Genomic DNA, 14,016 nt, shown 5'->3' on the forward strand with positions numbered 1-14,016 from the left:
CACCTGGTGGAGAAGAGTCATTTCAACCGGTTGCATCCGGGATGTTGCTCTTTCAGTCATGACACAGACATATGGCATATGCTTCATGACACAGGAATCTGACATAGTTTACTGTAATTATTATAGCATTATTAAGAATAACAGCATTACCCACAAACAATGACATTTTTCTTTGCAAAAAAACATCTTTCCTCACAAGACAAAGTTCAGTTATTACTCCTGTGAGAAAGGGTGTCTGCTCCACCCTACACCTTTGAACCATTTCATTTGCATCAGGAGGTAATGAGGTGCCAGTCATGATGTCACAGCAACAGATGCGTTCATAGACAGCGAACACAGAATCACTCAACTCAATATCAACTTTATTTTGACATTGTAAAAAATAAACGTGTTCATAACATGTAGCAGCATTTTCAACATCCTTTCAGATAGGAACTAGGAGCATGATGAGGTCACATACGTCCTGACTTCAGCTTGGTCACATGACATGATGGCTCTACAGCAGCGGCCCCTGAGTACAGTACAGCTGATAAACCGTTTTGCTTAGAGCTGGACCCAAGTTTCTGAAAGTCAACAAAAGAAGCGCATGAGACATGTTTGCTTATCATGCTTAAATCGTAAGGTTTGCTGAGAAGCCAGACCTTTTGAGCTTTCCGTATCGTACAGACGCGAGGAGCTTCTCCTTCTCTGCTTCAGATGAGCAGCGGTTGTAGGCCGACAAGAGGCTGATGAGGAAATGAGTGTGTGGATGAAAACACGTGTGTGTGTGTGTGTGTGTGTGTGTGTGTGTGTGTGTGTGTGTGTGTGTGTGTGTGATGAGCACCTGAAACTAGGGTGGGCTGGTGAGGCTTCATGAAACTGTCCTTATTTTCAGAGCTCAGTAGGTGGCTCTCTCAGTTTAAAAATGAGTTTTCATTGAAACAGTGCCATCTAGTGGACACTGTCTCCTGAAGCCTCATCAGCCCATCACTGCCTGAGCTGTCACTCACCTGTGTGGCGTATTGTACAGCTCCAGTATAGCCGCTGCTTTGTCCCCCGATAGTCCGCTGACCTGCATCAACTGTCGGGCGAACACTTCCTTCACAGTCTGGCACTGAACACGAAGCACACGACACCAAGTTCACACCAAATCATCAGCGGGAAGGACCACTGGAAGAAGGGCACACCTTATTCTTGATGGCTCCGTAGTTAAACTCGGCAAAGGAGATGAGTGAGCAGGAGGGGACGCTCCTGTCCTCCACCACGTCCCCGTCCAGCTCTCTGGAGCGGCAGAACAGCGTCTGATTCTGAGGATAGAATGAGGAATGATGGAAACAAGCAACTTCCACAAGACTGTTTGTCAAACTTTAAACTCTCCAGAAATTATTTCTGGGGCCCACAACTTTATGAACATTATTATTAGCCAAAATATTTCATTACTATCGTTATTATTTAAAAAAAATACATCTGAACTTGCGCCAGTCTACAGCCATTATTTCAAGTGCCATCATACACTCCCAACAGTCAAAGTTCATATCTCAGTTGTTAGTTGAATGACCATTCAAAAACAGCAATTCAATGAAACTGTAAAACATATAGTCTTCTGACAATATGTTTAAATGACAGTAATGTCTCCTAGTACAGATGATGAACGACAGTTGTGTTCTGACCTGGTAGAGTTTGCTCAGGTAGCGTGTCATGATGGTGAGGTACGCTGCCGACTCCCTCACGTCCTGCACTCTCTTGACAAAGAAGCCGTCCACCACCTGTCAGTCACAGTCGGCAGGACAGGAAGTGATGTCAGTTTCGAGCCACGCTCCAGTCTGTACGCGTGTCTGCACCTGTGTGTTGACGATGGCCTGCTGCAGCGTGGACTCGGGCAAGCTCATGTGGGACGCTGCTTTGCCGCACTCCTCCACCAGGTAGATGGGCTTACGGAGGCCACATCTCTTGAGCCGAAACTGAGGCAGAACAGGAGTCTGTTGGTGAGGTGTTCAAAAGGAAATGAAGACGGGCGACGGGAACCTTCTGTTCTCTGAAGCGTCCGTCAATGATGCTGCCACACAGGTCGTCCATCCTCTTCCTCTCGATGATGTAATCCAGAACCAGCTCTCTGCCTGCAGGAGCTCGCAACTGACCTGGGGTCAATGAACAGATCAGTCTTCTTCATCATCATCACCATCATCATCATCCCTAGTGGATACCTGACACAGGTGCCACCTTCTCCCGGGCGACCCACAGGAAATCTCCAACGTTGAGTTTCCTCACATCAAAGTTGACTCCGTTCCTCTGCAGTTCCTTGACAAGCTCCTGCTTCCTGTGCTGACAGCCCCTGCTCATGTGCACCACAGATTTAAAACCCTGTCCCGGACCCTTTGTTCCCCGCAGCGCTTCACCCACCCAGTCGTCTCTATGAAGTCAACACAGAGCACGATGTCGTAAGATCCAGGCGGGAGTCGCCCTCCGTCCATCTGTCGGCTCTTGGTCTGCAGCGCAACAGAGTCCGTGGAGCCTCCGTCTGCATCTCCACTGGTCAAGTGGATGCTGGCAGTCACAGGTATGTCAGGAGTTCTGAGGAGAAGACCACCAGGGTATAGCAGGAGGAAGAACCAGACCTTGCACCATGTGATTGTTACTCACACTGGTCTTGCCTCTTCATCATCCTCATCATCACTGCACGTCAAGTCCACCAGCTTTGGACTTTCTTCTGCCTGCACCTTTCTATTGCCATCTACTGGTGACTGCTCTCCAGTTTCAGCTGCTTCCAGCCGCTCTGCTAAAGCCAGGCCGTCCTCAGTCAGAGAATACCTGGCCATAGGATCAAACACAGGCTAGATTGTTTTAAGTTTGCCCTGTTGGTAACATGTGACCTATTCAACACTAGTTTAACTCAAAATTCTTTCATTTATTGGCATTAAACAATTACTTTTCATCTTTAATAGACAGCGCCTTGTTTCTTCCTTGGCTCAACTTCCACATGTCAATATTGTCTTGTCTAAAATCTTAGATCCAAAACCCAATTCTTCAGATTTATTGAATTTGGCTGCTTAGACCTCAAATCTGGTGGAGGGATCATGATGTCAAACTAGTCAGTCGGATTGTCAAATTTTGTTTGGCACCAGAATCGGTTACCTGGCAGGATTGTGAGTCTTTATCAGCAGGTTCTTCTGGATCAGGGTGCTGACAGAGGACCAGGCCGTGTATTTGCTCCCAAGATCTGGCTTCAGACCAACAGAGAACATGCACATTAACTGAACTAGAAACAACCTGACTGCTGAAAACATGCAGTACTTACCACGGTGAAAGATTTATCACACAACTTCTGTGCTTCAGTTTGCAGCTCCATTTTAAACATGAAACCTTTACTGCCTGGGATCTAGATAGAAGAGCAGCTGTGGCTCACAGATATGCTCATTTAGTTTGCCTGAACCATGAAATTGTGCTCAACATACCTGTGCTTCTCTGTAAAGTGTCAGCAGAACTGCGTATCCTCCAGACCTCTTCTGCGGAACATATTCTCTTTTCTTCTTCCGTCCACCTCCTTCTCCCTTTTTTTCTGCCGCAGTACTATCACTAACCGGAGCATCATTCTTCTGAGAAAATATCATGAAACATGCCACAATATAAAAACCTAAAATGAAAACATTAACTGGCTCAAAATGGCTCAGCAAAACCAGATTGTAATGACAAACTTGAAGAACCAATTCAACATCTACCTTTTGACGAGGAGCCAGGCTGTTGTTATCAAATTCCCCAGCAGTCTGTAGTCTTTTCGGGAGGGAGTGTATGGGGGCGTTTGGCCCTGGAGTGAAGAGAAGAAAAAAAAACTTGAACAACTGTGTTTGAAACAATGCATTTATGAATGTGTTTATGAAATTCCTCAAGCCTTTAGTCTTAGACTTCACGTACAGGCTTGAAACCTACAGGAATTGCAAGCATAAATATTTAAACCGAGAATCTCACCGTGTTCTTTGTAGTACTGTTGCAACTTTTTATCAAGTATTTTGCAGATTCCGTCCCCAAAGTTTTGAAGAATCTTAGCCTCGGTGGCGCTTTGAAGTGGGAGAGGATACTTAGTCAAAGAGTTAATAGCCTGTAAAAAGACAAACAAATTCAGCAGTTTGAGCAGACTCAGCTTTAGTGTCAAGGTCAGTGAGGATCCCACCAACTAGGAAAGTGCTTTAGTACAACATGCAATAATAATGAACAAAACTACATAATAATAAAGCAAAAATAAATAAATAAAAAATAGAACTAATAAAGCATAAGACTAATGATCTATTACGTATACAGGATTGGATATTACTCTTTTATCTCACTAGATTTAGAAATACCTTGATAAAGAGTAGGTTATAAAACTCGATGACATCATTACATCGAACAACAACGCGGTGAGCAACCGGCTGCACAGCCGGTCGTTTCCGCTCACCTTGTGGTAAGTGTGGTGGATCTTCAGTCCCTTCTCTTTGGCGTCGTCACGAAGCTCGGTGAGCCATTTAAGGAACAGCGGGTTCGGACAAGACGGCAGGGCTCGTTTGCGACCCAACCGAACGGGCTCCGAAAATGGCATCCCTTCATGCCAAACACAGAGGACCGTTACTCTCTTTACAACCAACATTTGCAAACAACACGCTGCATCCACACTAACCAAGAATATTCTCAGCGATTGATCAAGTGGAAATGTGCACCAAAACTCGACAAAACACGAGAATAGTGACTCACCGTGACAGCGTAGTAGCACCGCGACAGCTGGCGCCTCGTATTTAAACACTTCCTGTTTACGTGTGTCACGTGTTCAAGCTGCCTGCTTTCTGTAGACAGTGCCATCTTGTGGCAGGCTGCGATACAAAGCTCAAAGGTTAGGCGTGCACAAAATACGATAAAGGAAATACAGATACAGGTTTAAGGCTTAAATGTTCATTTTGATGGCAGTATACCGTTTGTCCTCATACCTCTGAACCTACTAGGTTCTGAATAAAATCAGAAAAAAAATATACGGAACTAATTATATTTAAAATGGATAATCTTTCATGAATTATCTCTTCTTGTTCTTTAATAAGAACCTCTTGACAAAATATTCATTGAAAAATTATGCGATTCTTTAATTATTAAGTCCCAATGTCTTTTTGAGAAACAGTGAAACGCAAGCCATCATCATCATCAAGACAGACAGGCCTCTTACACAGAAGCTACAGTGTGTTCGCGCTTTCTTGTTTATGCTTCACAGTGTAGACTTTCTCTATGCGCATAAAAATAAATCTGTGTCTTAAATCTGCGTTAGTCAGCACCTCTCCTTTGCCTATAATCCAGCCACCTCACAGGTGTGGCACATCATGATGCTCACTGGACAGTAGTCATTGATGGTGGCACTAGAAAGAGCCACTCTAGATGTGTGTCTATTCCCCCCACCCCCGCTACAACACCTACTTTGTATATGTTTGATCAGTCGACCGGGCTGTGAGGGGGACACATCCTGTGGGTATGGTAGGGCTACTTCCAGAATCAGAATCAGAATCAGAAAAACTTTGTTAATCCCAAGGGAAATTATGTTCGTAACATGCTCTGAACTGAACATATCACAATAAATTAAAAAGAGATAATATCATAAAGTGCAAAAACAAAGCTACACTAAAGAGCTTAGAAACCATGGGAACAATGTGCAAGAAAATGCAGTTCAAGAAGAATCCTTCATCGTGACTTTTTCACGTTTTTATTGCCACAGGGAGAAGGGACCTCCTGTGGCGCTCAGGTTTGGGTAGTCTCAGTCTGAAAGTTGGGTAGTCTCCGCAAGCAAAGGGCCCATCTATTCAGAACATTGGCATCAGTGAACCGTTCAGCCACCACACCATATGAGCAGTCTACCACCTGCCTGTTTTACAGTGACAGGTGGGCTTTATCGGTGAAGAGAAAACCTTTCCGAACTGTCGGACGCAATCCAACTGCAGTCTGGCCAAGACCCTGATGAAAACAACAGCAATTCAGGTGACCCTTCCTGAGACACTTTGTGTTGACATTATTTGCACTGGCCAACTTGAGACCATCTTTAAGATGCTGAATGTGGTCTGGTGCAGTTAGCACAGTCTAACATTCAACACAGATGGATGTAAGAACAATATCTAAGAATAGCCTTTTTGTCTACCAAAGCAAAAGTCATAGATCTTCAAGTACAGCCCATGAATAAGGGGAGCAGTGTCCATAGTGCTCAAGTGATTTGAGTGGCAGTTGGGGTTTTAATAATGCAGTAGCTTGAATTTCCGTTATTCAATTGCTGCCTCCACCTCCCCATGGCCCTCCAGCTAAACGGGTCTACCATGGAATCCTTCAACAAGACTCAACACACACCAGGAATTCAACCTCACCCTTCTCCTACAGAAGTGTAACGCACAGTTGAGCTCTAAATGATGTTTTGACCAGGTTCTCAGTATTCACACGCATTTTAAGAGACAATTCTGAATGCACGTGTCACGTCTTAAAATTGCATGTTTTATCTCTTTCTTTAATGTTTATCTTCACATCTACTGGATACTATTTCAGCAGTGTCTCATTTTATGTTTGTTGATATACTTCTCTGGAGTATTCCATTTCCTAATTGTCATCTGTTTCCAGTTTTCATTTATGACTGGAGTGTCACATTTTTTTGAGGTCAAATCATTACCCTACAGGTTTAGAAACATTTTATGAAAAGAAAACAACTTCCTGCTCATTTGTCACTCATGGGGAATGATTTCCTAAACAACAAGCCAGTTCCCAAAAAACACACATTCTTAGTCAATATATTATTCCCTTTAATGAATACATTTTAGTAGAAACAGTTATAAATACACAGAAAAACCCAGATCAAATTCGCATGCACTAAACAGAGAAATAGGCATTTCATGTACAAGCTCATCAGCGTCATAACCCCAAAGTCTTTGATGCATAAGAAGCCCAAATGCAAGCACACATTATCGGAATACACATTTTATGCAATTGATCTTTTCTGTCCACTTTTCTAGTGTCATCCTTCCTTCATCCCTGAGTTTTCCTTATCACCCATCAACTTCACTGGCCGACAGACCCAGTGGTGTCATCACTGTCAGCTCCCTGAGGAGAACCCGGAGAACTGGACTCTCGGCCTCCTCCGCCTGCTCCACCCACCCGTCTCGCTGACTTTCCCTTTATCAGCGAGCTGTCAGGGTGGAGGGAGTGGAGGTGATGCAGCAGCTCGTCCTGTGTTCCGGCCGTGTGGCCGCACTCCTCGCACACATACAGCTTGTTGCGTCGCTCTTTGTAGGCATATTTGAGGGTCACGCTGTGGATCTTCTTCATGTGGGACTCCAAGGAGCAGCGCTGAGTGAAAGCCTTCTCACAAGAGCTGCACTTGTAGGGACGAACGCCTGTGTAAGATGTGGGGAAAAAGAATTAGTAAATTACAATTGTGATTTAATACATGTGTGCACGAGCGTAGCTACCTGTGTGCGTGCGCACGTGTCTCTTGAGGTCAAAGGTGTCATTGAAGCCTTTACCGCAGAAGCTGCAGAGGTGCCGCTTGGTGTCTGCGTGACACTTGAGGTGCCGGTTCAACATCCGCTGGTACTGGAACGTTTTCTGACAAACCTGGAAGCCACCACACAGCAAGGTAAGCGCCTCTTAGTATTAATAAAATACAATACGTAAAATTATTTTAATAAGTCATCCTAATGTTTGAAACTACAATCATAAATCCTCAAAATTCTCAAATCCAACACAGTGAGACGCCACTGGTTTAACTGGACTTCAAACAAGATGATAAACCAAAGGTAGATAAAGCAACAAAAAAGCAATATGTTTCTAACATGTTGAATGGAATAAATTTGCAGCCAATTTTAGACTAAAAAAGTTGACACCATCTTTTGCTCTTTCTTTTACTTTCAGATAGATGAGTATCGAGGACACACACCTGACACACAAATGTGGTGACGGGACTTTGGACTTCTGGTTGCGTCACTGTAGGAACAACTTTTGGAGTGGTGGAGACGGTCGTCGTGGCAACAAGCATCACTGCATTGTTTTGGGTCAAAGGAGCCGGCAGGGTGGAAACAGGAGGAGGAGAGGGAGAGGTGGTCTGTAGCTCACCAGTGGTGACCTGATAAAGAGAGATACATTTCGTCATACAACCATCACCTCAGACTGATGAACAACAGGTGTGGAAGAAAGAATCACCTTGATTTTCGACCTGACGTATGTAGAAGTGCTCTGTGCTCTCCTCCTGACCTCTGACCTCTCATCAGGCGACGGTGCGGGGCTTTGTGGCTGACCCAGCACCGTACTGGACGGCAGTTCCGCACAGGCCCGCGTGTCTGTTCGCGACTTGTACGAGAGGCAGATGGGCATGAGCTCGGCAGGACTGGCTTCTGCCTCCATCAGGACTGACGGGGGGAAAATGGACACTAGGTGGAAACAAGGGAGAAACATTAGCAACACTTCTGGGATAAATGATTGTAAAAACAATGGTTGACTTATATTTCTAGAACGCTGATTCATAAGACTCAAAACAGCCGCAAGTATGCGTTGATTTCTTCAGTAGTCGGTGTCATCTGACTAATCTTAAACTCCCTGACATATATACTCATTATAAATAACTTCATGCCTGTCTGCGCATGTGGATGTGGGTGTGCACGCGTGTGACCTATTGTTGTGCTTAAGCAACTTAGGATGCACGCACACACTTGCTCTCAGTCAGACCTGTCCGACCAGACAGTCTTGCGGCACAATCCAAACCTGCCCCGGTGTGTGGTTGTGTGCGAGTGTGTTCGGATGATTGTCTGTCTGTGTCTACCTACATGTAAATGAAATACCAAAGAAAGTGTGTGTGTGTGTGTGTGTGTGTGTGTGTGTGTGTGTGTGTGGTGCCTGAAGGTAGGTGTGGCTCAGCTCTGTGACAGAAGCGGACCTCGCTCAGGTAACTCTCTGTCAGGTATATGCAAATCAAGCTCTACACTGAGGTGTACTGGTCCTTCCACATTACTAAAGCACTACTACTTAATGGCATTTAAAATGTTACTTCAGTAAGGTCACCAGTCCAGCTGGCAGGATTTGAACTGGATAATTCACATGTATTTATTACATGGGGAGACTGTGTAAGTGTGCTATGACGCTCACAGGCCAATGGCTGATATAATCATAACTAACCATAACACATTGGGGACAATAAGACAGCTACGACTCTAAAGAGGTAGCCTCTGTCGAGACTTGAAATAACTGTACACCAACTCAACGCAGTGTAAAATCAATCACAAGAGTAGTGTGGTCATGCATATTTGGGCAATGTCACTTCCAAAATTCACGTCAGTCACTTCTTCAAGTCTTGCACTTTAAATCAAAATCACGGGGTGCGTTAAACACTTCATATTTTCAACACCTTTACATTCTTTCTTCTTTAATTTGAATGAAATGACTAAAAACATCAAGTGGCATAAGATCAGCAGAACCATTGCATTCATATTCAAACATCAATCGCTTGAAAGAGACAACAAACAAAACAATAATATGATTTTCATTTGACATGATTTCTATTGATGTCAATCACCAGCCAACTTGTGAACTAACTTCCAACCTATTCATATGTAACTAAAACATATATGGCACCCAGTGAAGCCTCATTCCTAATAAAGTGGAATGTTTACAAAGCAATAATCCTCATCTTCCTCAGATGACATATTCAACAAAATCAAAGCAACCTTTCGTTGCCAGTGACTTTAATAAACACTAAACACTATCTTCCTGCTTTATTTGCCCAAAGTGCATCCATTGATATTTCAAGACTTTACACGTTTATATTGCCGTTCTCATTGTCTGTCATTTAATTAGTCCATCAATTTAATATCAACTTGTTTTAAGAACCATAACTGACTGATTCGATTGACCAGTCACCTCCAGTATAGAACCACACCCACAGAACCAAACCAACTGCCGACCTCGTGGTTCTGTGTTTTCCTGAATAGCACAGAGCTAAACCAACACCCACTGCATTGGTTAGACAGGTAATAAATATATGACCTGGTTACCGGGTTCCCCTTTGGATAAAAGGAAGGTCAAAGTTGACAGTTCTTATCCGTGCAGCTGCACTAGATGAGAACACCACATGCTAGACTAGGAGAACAAAAGTTTGAGGAACAGACTCCAAGGTAATAGACTGTGTTTTGTTCTCGATCCAACCTTCAGGATCTCATTGAACGCCAAAGAGTCATGACCAAATTGTGAATTTTATGTTTGCTGCCACCATTAGAGACATGTTTGGAGCTCAGGCACATGTGTTCAGTCTTGCTTTTCAAAAGGAAGATGTGAATGAGCAGCAAACATACTGTACTTAGTGCCTTCCTTGTGCTCTTTCATTAGAATTCCTCAAATATTTACCAGCGCCGGCTTACTATTGCTCGCCGTCGTCTTTATCAAATGTAAATATTTACCCCTGCTACAATCATGTTTGATCCATTTTGAAGTTGATATAATTTTGTTTTGAGCAAGCGAGTTTCGTTGCTGCTGGCCAGACGTTTAATATCGTCATGCATGTGAGCTTGTTTACCACCCGGGTAATGAATCGATCTAGGGCAAGGGTGCCGGACATAAAAGATGCGGAGAGAAAACAGCTGAGGCTGAAAAGCAGTTTCGTATTTTCTTTCATCGCTGCACCATGTCAGAGCAACAATGAGCAGAGGACTTTATCAAACACTGGGTGTGAGTGCATCTGTGTGGTGTGTTTGCTAAAGGTGTTCTCCGGGTCCACGGCGGTCGGCAGTATGCATGGCCCGTTACATTTCCTCCCAGCCAATAAACATTAACTCTGAAGCTGCTGGGGTCACGATGAACGGGTGCACAAAAAGACAGAGAAGAAGCAATGACACAACAGTACTGGGGTTGTCCTTCACACCCACTGGTAAATGGGACAAACACAACTGGTGTGGCTCAAGTGCGTTGTTGGTTGAAAGCGACACTTATCTCTAAACTAATGAAATTCATTAACAAATCAAATATAGTATATACATGCTAATTTCGGCCTGAAAGTAGAGTGACTGCTTATCATTGCAAGCTGTAAGTAGAGATTTTCAGTATATTTCAGTACACATAAAAAAATAGATAAATACATAAAAAATAAACAAAAAATGTTTCCCAATTGAAGACTAATGTTTGGTTATAAGTTATTATATACACTTGATTATATATATATATATATATATATATATATATATATATATATATATATATATATATATATATATATATATATATATATATAAAAACACAAACACCACAACTCCATAATCGTCTCTGTGAAGAATTCATTTTTTTCTTTAAAAAAATGTATGTGTATTTTAAAAACAACGGCTATTTGTAGTGCGAAGAGACAGGCAACATTATTTGTTGCTGCATTGACACTTCTCGTTGGACTGAATGATAGCCAGACAACAATGGGACTTAAAGACATTAGTTTTTGGTTGATCGATTAGATTAAAAACTAATTAATTGATGTAAATGACCTAAATTAATCGCCTGTGAACTTTCTCTCACAGGGAACTTTTTTTCAGTGTGTCAATTCCAGTCCACCACATTGCATGGTGTAATGTCATCACAATACATCCATGACAAAGGAGACTAAACGACATTACGTCAATAGACATAAAAAAACGAATGTTAATCCGTGCTCTGATGTGACTCGCTACTATTTCAACGTAAATATTAAAATGTGATTCACCGACGAACACAACAAATCTCAGTCAGGCCAGACAAAAAGCCCTTTTAAATAACCAATGTTTTACTTGGGAAAAGGTTTCAGCTGCTCCTCCAAACTGAAACTGAACAAAGCTTTTTTTCTGTAGGTGTATGCATCAGACCAAATAAAGTAGCCACCGATAAACAACATTGCCTGCTGTTAGTGGGTGTAATTATCATACCTGCCTTTGTCAAAGTGACTCACACGTCAGACAGGTACATCAAGTAACGACACATACCTCAGACTGAGAAACCGTTGGGTTTGGTTTTTACTGACGCCCTGTTGGTATTCTTCTTTTTTTTTTTTTGAAGAATCTAGAAGTGTGCGCCACAGAACGGGACTGATCTGATCAGCAAAGAGTGCGCGAGGCGTCCCACACTCATCCTGCTTTCAAGAGGATGTAAAAGTCAATGATTAAAAGCTAACGGTGATGGGATGAGGGGTGGGAATCCAGCGGGTTTAAGGGGGGAAGGGGCGAGTCGCGCTGAGAAAGCTTCAGGGTGTAGTCCGTTATTTGTTATCTGATACCAACGTGGGCTTACAATAAAACTCCAGCGGTGTCAACAATGGGGATTGTTCACAAAAAAAGAGGGACACACAAGCCTCAAGCTCACGTTTGACAGAGACAAGTCGGATCTTGCATGAACCCCTTCATCAGCCCGCCAGTCCTGCAGATCCGCAACCAACCCGTCGCTTTTTGGTGTTTTGGAATTTGATCCCATATACGTAGAAGTTCATGGTAAAATCCCTCAAAGTTATTTTGTCTAAAAACCATCCACAATTATGAGGAGGAAGATAAAGGCGAACAGAGGTTGAAGGTCGACGGCGGGTCGTAAAACGCACGAGCAAAACACGGTGAACTCGTTAATAAAACTTATTTAAATATTAGAAACGTAAACATCAATAAATCACAAAGTTTTTAGGCCCAAGGCAGAGCAGTTCGGTGGAGGGCCTCCGGTGAGGTTCCCGTTAGAATGCCGCGGCCCCGTTACAATCTCAAGACCCCGAGTGTGGATTGTTTCACCGAGCAGCAAACTACCGCAGATCACCGGTGAACGAGACGAAAAACACCGTGCGCCAAGTCAAAAGGCAGGAAACGAGTTCTGCGGCTTCGGAGCCAAACAGCGGCGTGGACTCACCTGGGATGTAAACGTCTCCCCGCTCATGATCGTTCAGCTCACTCCAGTTTCGCTTCCCCGGCGAAACGTTCGGCTTTTTCACTAAAAAAGCCCTCGGCATGATGTGTCCGCTGCCCGCACTTGCTTTGCCCGAGTTTCACAAAAGTCACCTGAGCAGGAAACACCGAAGTTTACGCAGCAATGGACGCGCTGTCCCAGTTTTCTTCTTCCTCCTTGCGTCTTTTCTTGTCGTTTCGTAAGCCGTTTCCCGTCCAACACACCTGGTTTTGACTCTCAGTGGAGAATAGGCCGTCAGGTAAGCCGCTCTCCGTCCAGGTAAAGCTGGACCAGCCGGACAGGTAAAGGTAAATAGCAGCCGTTTGGAATAACGGGAGAGTAGGTGAGGAGGGACGGTCGCAAAGGTGGGTCCACCCCGCCGCACAGGTACTTATTTAAAAGCAGGAAACCGGTGCCACCGCGCATGCGCCGCAGAAATAACGGTGACAACAAGCAGCATCGAGCCAGGGTTTGGTTCAATACCTGTTGAACCGGTTTGCCCCTCCTCTCCCTGGGCCTCTTCTCCCCACCTCCTCTCCATTCCGCTTTAAGGTGTGGGTGAAGCAGAAGAGGAAACTGTTGTGGGAGAAACTGCTCAAGCAATTGATGAAAATAAAATACATTTAATTAAAAAAAAAAAAAAACAGTTTTTGTCAACACTTTTATTTCCAACTGGAGAGATCAATATTATTAAAAATCCACACATCTTTATTGATGCGGATGACATGAGTGTGATGGGTCTTGTCATCATTGTGAATCAAGCACTTCAGCCATTGCTAAATGATAATAAATTTAATTTGTCCTTTTAATTTAATCCTAATATTTCATTAGGATGAGGGACTGACTTCGATGAGCAAGAATCAAGCACATCATCCACAAAATCAGTAGTTGTAAGCAATTTATGACACTCTACCGACACATGTTAAAGTTAGCCGGAGTGAGTTCCAGCGGTCTACGTAGAAAATGACATGACCTTTTCCTCCTTTCCTTTTCCTTTTGTCATTCAAAAATGTATTTCCATAACCGTTGCAACATTGGCAGTAGGAGAGAGTAGGAGATTGATAAGCACATCCAGGCTCTGTTCAGGGTTCGCAGAACATGGAAGAGCTCCTCCAGAGTTATCAGTTAATTTGG

The 14,016-nt window shown here is 43.5% G+C and overlaps 2 protein-coding genes across 3 annotated transcripts; both read right to left on the reverse strand.

The window, feature by feature from the left end:
* Positions 1-247: 247 nt before the first annotated feature.
* Positions 248-4,749, reverse strand: mus81 (MUS81 structure-specific endonuclease subunit). 2 transcript variants are annotated; one of them, XM_053860899.1, is made up of 17 exons: positions 4,628-4,663; positions 4,409-4,551; positions 3,943-4,072; positions 3,696-3,781; positions 3,432-3,572; positions 3,275-3,355; positions 3,112-3,200; positions 2,620-2,787; positions 2,380-2,550; positions 2,184-2,311; positions 2,005-2,117; positions 1,821-1,940; positions 1,650-1,745; positions 1,167-1,286; positions 990-1,093; positions 642-725; positions 248-563 (listed from the first exon to the last, which is right to left on the reverse strand). In XM_053860899.1, exons 2-17 carry the CDS (start codon positions 4,547-4,549, stop codon positions 497-499), a joined length of 1,839 nt encoding a protein of 612 aa, XP_053716874.1. In that variant the 5' UTR covers positions 4,550-4,551; positions 4,628-4,663; the 3' UTR covers positions 248-496. The 2 variants fall into 2 exon arrangements, with proteins under 2 accessions (XP_053716874.1, XP_053716873.1); XM_053860898.1 differs by lacking the exon at positions 4,628-4,663 and adding an exon at positions 4,702-4,749 and having other exon boundaries at positions 249-563.
* Positions 4,750-6,768: 2,019 nt separating this feature from the next.
* ovol1a (ovo-like zinc finger 1a) lies at positions 6,769-13,259 on the reverse strand. The gene is made up of 5 exons (XM_053860182.1): positions 12,847-13,259; positions 8,161-8,387; positions 7,898-8,083; positions 7,431-7,575; positions 6,769-7,355 (listed from the first exon to the last, which is right to left on the reverse strand). The coding sequence occupies exons 1-5, from the start codon at positions 12,944-12,946 to the stop codon at positions 7,021-7,023; spliced, it is 993 nt and encodes a 330-aa protein (XP_053716157.1). The 5' UTR covers positions 12,947-13,259; the 3' UTR covers positions 6,769-7,020.
* Positions 13,260-14,016: the final 757 nt, after the last annotated feature.

The sequence above is a fragment of the Synchiropus splendidus genome, chromosome 3 (genome assembly GCF_027744825.2).
Source record: "Synchiropus splendidus isolate RoL2022-P1 chromosome 3, RoL_Sspl_1.0, whole genome shotgun sequence".
NCBI classification, from domain to species: domain Eukaryota; kingdom Metazoa; phylum Chordata; class Actinopteri; order Syngnathiformes; family Callionymidae; genus Synchiropus; species Synchiropus splendidus.